At 43.3% G+C, this 11358-nt stretch overlaps 1 protein-coding gene across 1 annotated transcript; it reads left to right on the forward strand.

Moving 5' to 3' along the window:
- Nucleotides 1-2035: 2035 nt before the first annotated feature.
- Nucleotides 2036-10770, forward strand: PTPMT1 (protein tyrosine phosphatase mitochondrial 1). The gene is made up of 4 exons (XM_081279568.1): nt 2036-2629; nt 2735-2815; nt 8643-8834; nt 10500-10770. Exons 1-4 carry the CDS (start codon nt 2456-2458, stop codon nt 10629-10631), a joined length of 579 nt encoding a protein of 192 aa, XP_081135694.1. The 5' UTR covers nt 2036-2455; the 3' UTR covers nt 10632-10770.
- The last annotated feature ends 588 nt before the right edge of the window (nt 10771-11358 follow it).

The following is an 11358-nucleotide window of genomic DNA, read 5'->3' on the forward strand; positions in this document are numbered from 1 at the left end:
ACAAAGATATTGTGTCCGCCGAGAACTAAAAAATAATAAATATTAAAAAATTCTCTAAAAAAAAAAACTAAACAAATAAAGGTATGCTGTCCATCTACAACTATAATTAAAAAAAAAACATAAAATGGATGATTATAGATTGCTCGTTCTTTTTTTTTTTTTTTTTTTTTTTAGTTTTCAGTGGGCACAACATCTTTATTTTAATTTTATGTGGTGCTGAGGATAGAACCCAGTGCCACGCGCATGCCAGACAAGCGTGTTACTGCTTGAGCCACATCCCCAGCCCACGGATGATTATAGAGCATTAAAAATAAATGACCAGGGGCTGGGGTTTAGCTCAGCGGTAGAGCACTTGCCTTGCATGCATGAGGCACTGGGTTTGAACCTCAGCACCACATAAAAATAAATAAAGGTATTGTGTCCATCTATATCTAAAAATAAATAAAAATAAATAAATAAATGACCAATATATACTTCACAACAATGTGGTTATATCTTTAATTAAAAAGTCATAAAATACCACTTGTTTTATTCATCATTTTTATTAAGTATATGTATTTATGTGTTTAAAAACCATTTTGTTGGGGGTGGCAACATAGCTTAGCGGTACAGCACGCTTGTGTAGCACCACATACACACCCCAAAATTGTTTTTAATTTTTTAACTTTATTTTATTTACTTATTTATTTTTATGTGATGCTGAGAATCAAACCCAGGGCCTTGCATGTGCAAGGCGAGCGCGCTACCACTTGAGCCACATCCCCAGTCCCTATTTTTAATTTTTATTGTAAAAAATATATATTTATTTAACCAGGGATTAAACACAGATGTTTAATCCCTTTTATTTTTTATTTTGAGCCAGGGACTCACTAAATTGCTGAGGTTGGCCTTTGGATCCTCCTGCCTCAGCCTCCTTAGTTACTAGGATTATACAGGTGTGTCACCACACCAGACTGGCAAAATTAAAATTTCTAAAGTTAACTGTGATGATTACAAATATACCAAAACCCTTTGAACACTCAGGTTCTCAGGTTTGTCTTTAGATTACATAAATCTTTCACCTTTTAGGGCTAGGGACATAGTTAAGTGGTAGAGTGCTTTCTTGCCTAGCATGCTCAAGGCCCCAGATTTGTTCCCAAGTACAACAAACAAACAAAAACCAAAATAAAACAAAATAAAAACCCAGCAACAACCAAAACCCATTAAACTGTACACTTTTAAAGGGTGAACTTTTTAAATATTTGTTTTTTAGTTGTAGTTGGACACAATACCTTTATTTTATGTATTTATTTTTTTTAGGTGGTGCAAACCCAGGGCCTCACACGTGCTAAGCGAGCGTTCCACTGCTGAACCACAACCCCAGCCCATGGCTGAATTATTATATATGTGAGTTGTATTTTTTTTTTTTTTTTTTTTTTTTTTTTTTTTTTAGTGCTGGGGATTGAACCCAGGGCCTTGTGCATGCAAGGCAAGCACTCTACCAACTGAGCTATATCCCCAGCCCATGAGTTGTATCTCAATAAAGCTGCTATAAAAGGTGGTTTTTTGTTTTGATTTTGCCACACTAGGAATGGAAGCCAGGACCTGGCACATGCCAGGCAAGTGATTTACCACTGAACTACACCCTTAGACCATGAGTCTTTTCTTTCTTTCTCTTTCCCTTTCCCGTGTGTGTGTGTGTGTGTGTGTGTGTGTGTGTGTTGCTGGGGATTCAATCCAGGGCACATGGGAGGCAAGCACTCTACCAACTGAGCTAAACCCCCAGCCCATCTTTCCCTTTTTCTTGTACTGTCCCAGGGAGATTTATTACTGAGTTACATCCCTGCCCCCCCCCCTTTTAATTTAGAGAAGTTGCCCAGGCTGGCCTTGAACTTGAGATCCACCTGCATCGCTAGGATCACCGGCGTGCGCCACCACCCCACCGCAGAGGCCGTTCCTCATCTCTTCTCCCCTTTTATTTGGAGGGGGCACCTGGAGTCACTGCCCCTCCTTCCGGCCGGATCGGGGCAGTGCCCTTCCTCCTTCGGCCGGGTCACACTTCCACCCTCAGAGGTCGTGCCCCCTCACCTGGGACGCGACCCCTGCCGGCGGGGGCCTACCACTGGCCACAGGCAGGGTCCCAGTTTCGCAAGCCGCGGGCTCACAGGCCAGTGGCCCAGGAGCGCAGGGCGCTGCGCGCCGGGGATCTACTTCACGCCGACAGCCTGGTCCCTCCCCCGAGGCCGGCGGCCCCTCCTCCGAAGCCGTGGAGCCCGCCCCGGGAGCCCCAGGCCAAGACTCACAAGCCCAGGGCTGCGAGCCCCGGACCCTGGCTCCTGAAGAGCCCGCGGTGACTGCGCCGTCTCCCCCCGAGGCCTCAGGCTGCCCGCAGACCTCGCCCTCGTTGTCCTCGCGGTCGCAGACCTCGAGCCTGGGAACGAGCGGCACGTCGCAGCGCCGGATCGGGCGGGGCCGGATGGCGGCCTCCGCGTGGATGCAGGCCGGCCTGGCCCGGGCGCTCTTCTACCCGACGCTGCTGTACACGGTGTTTCGCGGGAAGGTGCGGGGTCCGGCGCACCGCGACTGGTACCACCGCATCGACCACACGGTGCTGCTGGGCGCGCTGCCGCTGCGGGGCATGACGCACAAGGTGAGCGGGGCGGCGGGGCCCGGCCTCCGGGCCGCCGGCCCCTTCGCGGCCCGGCCCACCCCGGGTCCCCGCGGCCCTTGCTGAGCCGGCTCTTTGCTTCGGCAGCTGATACAGGAGGAGAACGTGCGCGGGGTGATCACCATGAACGAGGAGTACGAGACGAGGTTCCTGTGCAACTCCTCAAAGGTGAGGGGCCCGGGCCTCCGGGGAGGAGCTGGGGTGGGGGCGCCTGCCAGCCAGCTTCGCCCACCGCCCCAGGCCTGGGAGACCCGGAGAAGTTTGGGGGAGGAAGTACGCAGCGATGACCATGCTCCAAGACAGGACTCTCAAGCTTGTTTGCCTCCTTGGGAGGAGAATCTGTCTGGTCTTACAAGCTCAGATGGCAGCAGTTGAAGATAGAAAAGTGAAAGGCAGACAAGTTGACAAACCGTAGGCAGTGCCCTGTGCCTTGGAGCCCCAGCACTCGGGAGGCTGAAGCCAGAGGAGTTGGAGGACAGCCTGGGCAACATTTGAGACCCTATCTCAAAACAAAACAAGAGATGGAAAAGTAAAGTTGACAAAAACCCCTTTATGCACAAAAATTTATTCTTAATTTCTGCCTTTCAAATTAGTAACTGAGCCGGAGGCAGTGATGATGCACATCTATAATCCCAGCAACTCAGGAGGCTGAGGCAGGAGGATCTCACGTTCTAGACCAACTTCAGCAATTTAGCAAGATCCTGTCTCAAAACAAAAACTTTATAAGATAAAAAAGGGGTGGGGATGTTAAGCGCCACTGGGTTCAATCCTCAGTACCTAAAAAATAAAAAAATAAAAAATCAGTGACTGAAATTGAAAGACAAAAACTGTGCCTTGCTCATTCCATCATTCATCCATGTAATACTTATTAAGTATTCAATAGGGATCAGGCACTGTGAGGCATTCAAGATGAAATCCCTAGCAAATGTAAGAAGAAAAGCACCCTCCCAACACTCTTACCATCTAAATGTGTCATAAAATTATCTATTAAAAAGCTAAAAAGAGTTCATTCATTTGGCTCTGATTTGGGTGAATGTTAGAGATTAGGATTGATCTCCGAAATACTGTCATAATAAAGTTCAGTCCAAAATGTAATTTTCATTAAATGTGAATGCTTGCTTGTGGACCCTTCTACAGTGGTTATTAGTAAATGCTGCCCTATTATTACTAAACGATGATCTTTCTCTATTATACTGATATAGATAGTGAAAATGCTGTTAATTTCAACCTACAATTTTTAAAAAATAATTTTAGTAGTAGATGGTCACAATACCTTTATGTTGTTTATTGTTTGTTTATGTGGTTCTGGGGATTAAATCCAGTGCCTCATACATGCTAGACAAGCACTCCACCACTGAGCCACAACCCCAGCCCAACCTACAAATTGTTTTGAAACTTTAAATTTGTGACTCACATTTTAAATATATAAGCCAGTGATTCAGGAAGCTGAGGCAGGAAGATTGATAGTTTGAGCCCAGCCTTCGCAACTTAGTGAGATCCTGTCTTCAAATTCAAAAAGGCTTGGGATGCCGCTCAGTGGTAGAGAATCTCTAGGTTCAATCCTAGTACTGAGAAAAAGAAAAAAGTGTGTGTGTGTGTGTGTGTGTGTGTGTGTGTGTGTGTAATTAGTGGCTGAGAGTGTAGCTCAGTGGGAGAGCACGTTTAGCCTCTCAGATGTGTGACCCTGGATTTGTCCCTAGCACCACACACATACATGCACATGTGTATGTTAGTATGAATTAGTCACGGCATATATATATATATATATATATATATATATTTTTTTTTTTTTTTTTTTTTTTTTTTTTTTTTGGTACTGGAGATTGAACTTAGGGGCACTCTGACCACTGAGTCACATCCCCAGTCCTATTTTGTATTTTATTTAGAGACAGGGTCTCACTGAGTTGCTTAATGTCTTGCTATTGCTGAGGCTGGCTTTGAACTTGTGATCTTCCTGTCTCAGCCTCCTGAGCTGCTGGGATTACAGGTGTGTGCCACCACAACAGCCATGGCATACATTTTTGACATGCCTATGGTGCTGGGAATTGGACCCAGGTCCTTGCTCTACTACTGAGCTACACCCACCCCCTCTTGGCATACATTTTTATTATGGTAAGATTGCAATAAATCACTGAGTCGATCTTATCTTAAAGCAGAAGATGGGACATTTATTTTCCAGCTGGTGGTCTGGATTCACCATCTGGTAGGCCAAAGGACAGGCTGCAAGTCTACATTCTTCAACCCCTTCCAAGGGTTAGAGTACACCTTTATAGTCCAAAACTACATTAATCATAAGTGGATGTTGCTATGATTCAAAACCATAAACAAACATCATGAGATCTAAAATCATAAGCAGAGGGGAAGTGGGTCAAAATGCCTAGTTGAGTACAAGTTGAAGAATGTGTACTAATATCTATACAATCATTCTGATAAGGTACATCATCCAAGAAAAATAGGAACCAAAAAGAGAAAAATTTTATGTTGTGTCCCATGACTAAACACTCAAGGTCACTCCAGGTGAACTGGGCTGGCACGAAATAATCACACAGAGACAGAGTAATACCTTTTTCTTTGGGTCCTGTGATAGCTCCTCTGACCTTAAGGGTCCATGGAAAGAGAGAGAGGGGAACACATGCTGAACCCTTCTAAAGGGGAAAGCCATTCAAATGAGGCAAGGGGTCAGGTTTCAGGGGTTGAGTCTAGCGGATTCATTACATCTAGGAAGGCCATGCCCATGTCATGAGCTGTGTGGGGAGCATAGGCAGAGTGAGCAAAAAGACCAGAGTGAGGCCCACCCAACCGGGGCAACGTGGATTCAGTCAGGCTAAGGGGTGCCCAGTTTGTTCCTATGTGGCAGCTCCCAACAATTTTACATTGTATGAGAACAGAAGCATTTGTGTTTCTAAGCAGGGTGTGCTAAGCAGGATCAGGATGGCAGAGATGGAATTTTCTCATGGGAGAAGCATTTCTTAGATGACATGGAGTCTCAGGGTAAAATGGAGTCTGTTTGTCATTGCCTGACCAGTAACATTTTAAGGAATGGATGGGGCTGGGGTTGTGGCTCAAGTGGTAGAGTGCTTGCCTAGCACCTGTGAGGCACTGGGTTTAATCCTCAGCACCACATAAAAATAAAATAAAGATATTGTATCCACCTAAAACTAAAATATAAATATTAAAAAAAAGTATGGATAACAGCTTCTTGGATTTCCCAAAGTACTTTGCAACAAGGCCTCGAAGGTCATTAGCCAAAACAGTAAATGTTCACTACTGTGGTCAGTCCTGTGGTGCAAGGGGAGTCCGAAGTTACTGGACATCTGCAAAATATGCTTGTCTTTCTATGTGAGGCATTGACATTTGTAAAATGGAGCTATACCATCCCACTATTGCAGGGAAAAGAAATCTCCAAGGCAATGGTTCTCACATTTTAATATGCCTAAAAATCATCTGGCAATCTGCTAAAATAGCATATTCCTACTTACAACCCCCAGAGATTCTGACTCAGTAACTTTAGGGTGGGGTCCAGGAATCTGAGTATTTAGCAACTCTGCAGGTGTTTCTGATGCAATTGATACATAAGCTACAGCTGCAAAACTCTTTCAGTTTTTGTTAATTTTATAAGTAGAATTAAATACAGACCTTCATTCAGTGTCATAAAAATCTCAGATACTCACAAAAGAGGTTAATAAAGAGTAGCTGGATTACAGTGTCTAAGCCAGGATAGCAAGTTAGAGGCCAGTGTGGGCAACTTAGACCCTATCTCAAAATAAAAAGGAAAAAGAACAAATTAAAAAAAAAAAAAAAGAAAGAAAGAAAGAAAAGAAAAAGCACTGGGGATGTAGCTTAGTGGTGGAGCACTTGCTGAGGATGTGTGAGCTCTTCAGTTCTATCCTCAATACTACTCCGCCATACACATACAAAAAGAGTAGCTGGAGCATATCTGAAGTCTTAAAGCAAATATAAAGTTGCCCAGTTTAACAGAGGCTTTATTCCTCCCATTTCTTCTTTTTAAGTGATAATATTTCACACAAGTAGATATGTTTCAGTTTTAAAATGATAAACCTATTTTTAGATGTATCCCTCAAAAAAAGTGGTAAAAATGTATATACTTGGGATAAAATATAGTACCCTCAATCTGCAGCTGAATCACTCACTAGACAGGTCTCAAAATTAGGCAAAAGCTTTTTTTTTTTTTTTTTTTTTTGATGTATAGTAGTGCTGGGAATTAAACCCAAACCTTTGTGCAGGCCAGGCAAACACTCTACCCCTAGAGCTACCTCCCCTTCCCCCATAACTTTTGCAACCAAATTTTATACAATATTTTGCAGCTAAAGATTCAAATATCTGAAGGGTACTTAGTTTGCAGTATTGGGGTTGGACCCAGGGGCCCTTTACCACTGAGCTACATCCTACCTGCCATGCTTTTTTTTTTTTTTTTTTTTTTTTAATACTGGATATTGAACCCAGGGGTATGCTACCACTAAGCCACATCCCCAGTTCTTTTATTTTCGAGGTAGGGTCTAAATTGCCCAGGCTGGCGTTGCTATCCTTCGGCCGGCCTCCACTTCCCAAGTAGCTGAGATTACAAGCATGTACCATCACACCCAGCTAAATAACTGGTTGGTTAGCATCTGGTTCTTTCAGGTTGGGTTTTTTGTTGTTGTTTTGGGGGTATTAGGGCATTGCACCAAGGGCCTTTCATATGCTAGGTAAGCACTGCACTCTGCCACTGAGCTATGTCTACAACCCAACTTTTTAAAAATTTTTATCTTAAGACAGGGTCTAGATAAGTTGCTGAGACTGGCCTTGAATTTGGGAATTCTGCCTCAACTTCCTGAATTAACAGGATTACAAGCACATGCACACTGCACCTGGTTTAAAGAGTATTTTAAGAGTAGTTTTGGCCAGGTGCAGTGGCAGACACCTGTAATCCCAGCAGCTTGGAAGGCAAGAGGATCACGAGTTCAAAGCCAGCTCAGTGGTAGAACGCTCACCTAGCATATGTGTGGCCCTGGGTTTTATCCTCAGTACCACATAAAAATAAATAAAGGTATTGAATCCAACTACAACTAAAAAATAAATACTAAAAAAAAAAAAAAAAAAAAAAAGCCAGCCTCAACAAAAGCAAAGCACTAAGCAACCCTATTTTGTATTTTATAGGGGTGGGGATGTGGCTCAGTGGTCAGAGTGCCCCTAAGTTCAATCCCTGGTACCCAAAAAAGAGGGGGCTGGGGCTATAGCTCAGCAGTAGAGGGCTTGCCTAGCACGCACAAGACCCTGGGTTCAATCCTCAGCACCACAAAAAAAAAAAAAAAAAAAAAGTTTGGAGCTGGGGTTGTGGCTCAGGGGTAGAGTGCTTGCCTGGTACGGGAGGTACTGCATTCGATCCTTAGGACTACATATAAAATAAAGGTATTGTGTCCATCTACAAATTAAAAAAAAGAAAATAAGCAAAAGAAAGTTATTTTAAAAAGAAGAAAATGGGGCTGGGGCTATAGCTCAAAGCACTAACTTTGCAGGTCTGAGGCCCTGAGTTTGATCCTCAGCACCACATAAAAATAAATAAATAAAGATTTTGTGTCCATCTACAACTATTAAAAAAAAAGAAGAAGAAGAAAAGAAAGAATAGTTTAAGGGCTAGGTAGGTAGCTCAGTGGCAGACGGCATGCCTAGCATGTGGTGCAAGGCCCTGAGTTTGATCCCCAGGACCACACACACAAAAGAAAATGCTTTAAATCTGGGACACAGTTCTAACTCAGCAGCATAGCTGTTAGATGAAAGACCAGCCATGTAGTCAGCCAGCCATGTAGTCAGCCATTTTAAGGGCATTTCTATTAAAAAATTTCTTTTTTTAGAAAATAGAAAAGAGTATATTCACATTGTAGTAAACTTTTAAATTTCCTGTTGCTTTGCTGTCCCTTGGGAGACAGACCCTCTTCATGCTATCCATAACAGGTTTCTTTCATTCTCTCTTTTATGCTGGTGGACCTGATTTCAGGAGTGGAAGAGAGTAGGAGTTGAGCAGCTGCGGCTCAGCACAGTCGACATGACTGGGATCCCCACCTTGGCCAACCTCCACAGAGGAGTTCGCTTTGCACTCAAGTACCAGTCATTGGGCCATTGTGTCTACGTGCATTGTAAAGCTGGACGCTCCAGAAGTGCCACTATGGTTGCAGCATATCTAATGCAGGTATTTTTGTTTTGGATGATGCAGGTATTTCTGGACTGATCTCTTTTATAGTAGACTTCCAGAAGTTCAATAGTATGGTTACTGGCAGGCCTTGCTGGGGGGAGCCATTACCCAATAATAGGCTGTCTGTAGGTGGTGTGGTGTCATGCAAAGCACCTGAGATTCATGGATAGGCTAACCTTTGGCTCTGACACCTGCCAAAGCATACAAAGTTGGACTCTCCTCTCTGATGTTTAGTTTCCTCAACTAAATGTGGTATGAAGCTCGAGTACTATAGATAATATTAGTGCTAATCATTTTCAGGTCTATAGTACTCAGGTTTCTTCAAATATTTCTTGAGTCTCAGGCGTGGTGGCTCATGCCTGTAATCCCAGGAAGTTGGGAGGCTGAGGCAGGAAGATCACAAGTTTGAGGCCAGCTTCAGCAACTCAGTGAGATCCTTCCTCAAAATAAAAAATAAAAAGAGCTGGGGTTGTGGCTCGATTGGTTAAGTGCCCCTGAACATTAGTTTCTAGAAAGAGAGTATCCAAACCAAATTTTACCTATTTGCTGACTAGCAGTAGGATGCTTAAAAATATTTTAACATGTGCTGTGGCATGTACCTGTAGTACCAGCTGCTTGTTACACTGAGGCAGGTGAATCACTTGAGCCCAGTTCAAGACCTGCCCAAGCAACACAGCAAGACCTTGTTTCAAAATAAATAAAAAACACTCATTTTTGTTACCAGTCTGGCCCCTACACAGTATTTTCTAAGTCATGTGGACAAAGGACAAAGGAAATGTGGTAATCTGCCTAGTTTTGTGTTACTGTGGACTGGTGAGTAAATGACTATAAACAGTACTCAAGGACTGGGGATAGGTTAGTGGTAGAGCACCTGGTTCAATCCCCAGTAACACAAAAAAACAAAAATACCCATTTTATACTCTTTCCTATAAATTTCTATTGGTGGTTCTGGTGATTGAACCCAGGGCCTTGTATATGCTAAGCACGCACCTTACTACTGAGCTATACCCTCAGCCCATCCTAGAAATTCTTCTAAAATTTCAGCTCAGAACTTAGGATATTGATGAGGCCTAGGCAGTTTTGAGATTAGGGTCTCAGCTTCACCTTTTTCCAGAGTTTGGAAGCATGAGAATTGGCATACTATTGTGGGCCTGGTTGACTGAGATGATTAAAGTGCTCTCCATTTATCATACGTGGAGTATGGGGTTTTGTTTTGTTTTTTTGAGATAGAGTCTTGCTATCTTGCCTAGACTAGCCTTGAGCTCAAGTGATCCTCTTGCTTCAGCCTCAAGTACCACACTGGTAATACAGCATGATTTTTAACACCCCTCCTCAAATGGCCTTTTTTTGGTGGGGATACAGGGAATTGAAGTCAGGGGTACTCAATCACTGAGCCACAGCCCTATTTTGTATTTTATTTACAGACAGGTTCTCACTTAGTTGCTTAGTGCCTCACTTTTGCTGAGGCTGGCTTTGAACTCATGATCCTCCTATCTCAGCCTCCCAAGCCACTGGGATTACAGGCATGTGCCACTGCGCCCAGCTCAAATGGACTTTTCTGAAAAAAGGAATTCTAGGAGTCCCTCAACACCCCCATAGGTCCAGGGCATCTGAACATCTGACCCTTTCTTTCTCTGTTGATTTCCCAACCATCTACTTTAGGTACACAACTATAGCCCAGAGGAGGCTGTCAGAGCCATTTCCAAGATCCGGTCCCACATCTACGTCAGACCTGGCCAGCTGGAAATTCTCAAAGAGTTCCACAAGGAGATTTCTACAAGGGCAGCAAGATGACACTTATGAAAGATATGAAATGTGTGGATTTGAAAGAACTAAACAATGCTGCTTGATACAGAATAAAGAAGTTGTATAGGACCAAAAAGGCTTAAGCCCAGACTTGACGGAACAGAAATGTACTAAGTAGTGGACAATTTTCTTGTGTCTTATTTTCCTAAATTAACACTGTTATATGCCTACAGAGGAAGACTTAGTGTATCTACTTTTTGTTTTTTTTTTTTTTTGGTAGATGGACACAATACCTTTTTATATTTACTTTTATGTGGTGCTAAGGCTTCAGCCCAGTGCCTCACACGTGCTAGGCAAGTGCTCTACCACTAAGCTACAACCCCAGCCCCTAAATCTTGTTTTCTTTAATAGCACCAAGAAATATTCATTTCAACAAAAATCTATTATGTACCTAAAATTATACTTAAAGATATTTAATATCATAACTCAAAGACATTTAACTGTAGAAAAAGAAAGGAAAAAATACTCAGCTCTGGCTTTTTGCTACTGTCAGAACCCCATATTTACTGGCCCTGTGGGAGCATCCCTCACACTTTTGGAGCATGTAAAAAAGAATGCATGAGGGTGGGCGGGGGGCTGGGGATATAGCTCAGTTGGTAGAGTGCTTGCCTCACATGCACATGGCCCTGGGTTCAATCCCCAGCACCACACACACACACAAAAAAAAAAAAGTGCATGGGATGCAGGCAGGATTGCTGATTTAGAAATACATGGA

This window comes from Spermophilus citellus (genome assembly GCF_964194105.1).
Source record: "Spermophilus citellus genome assembly, chromosome: 2".
In the NCBI taxonomy this organism is placed as follows: domain Eukaryota; kingdom Metazoa; phylum Chordata; class Mammalia; order Rodentia; family Sciuridae; genus Spermophilus; species Spermophilus citellus.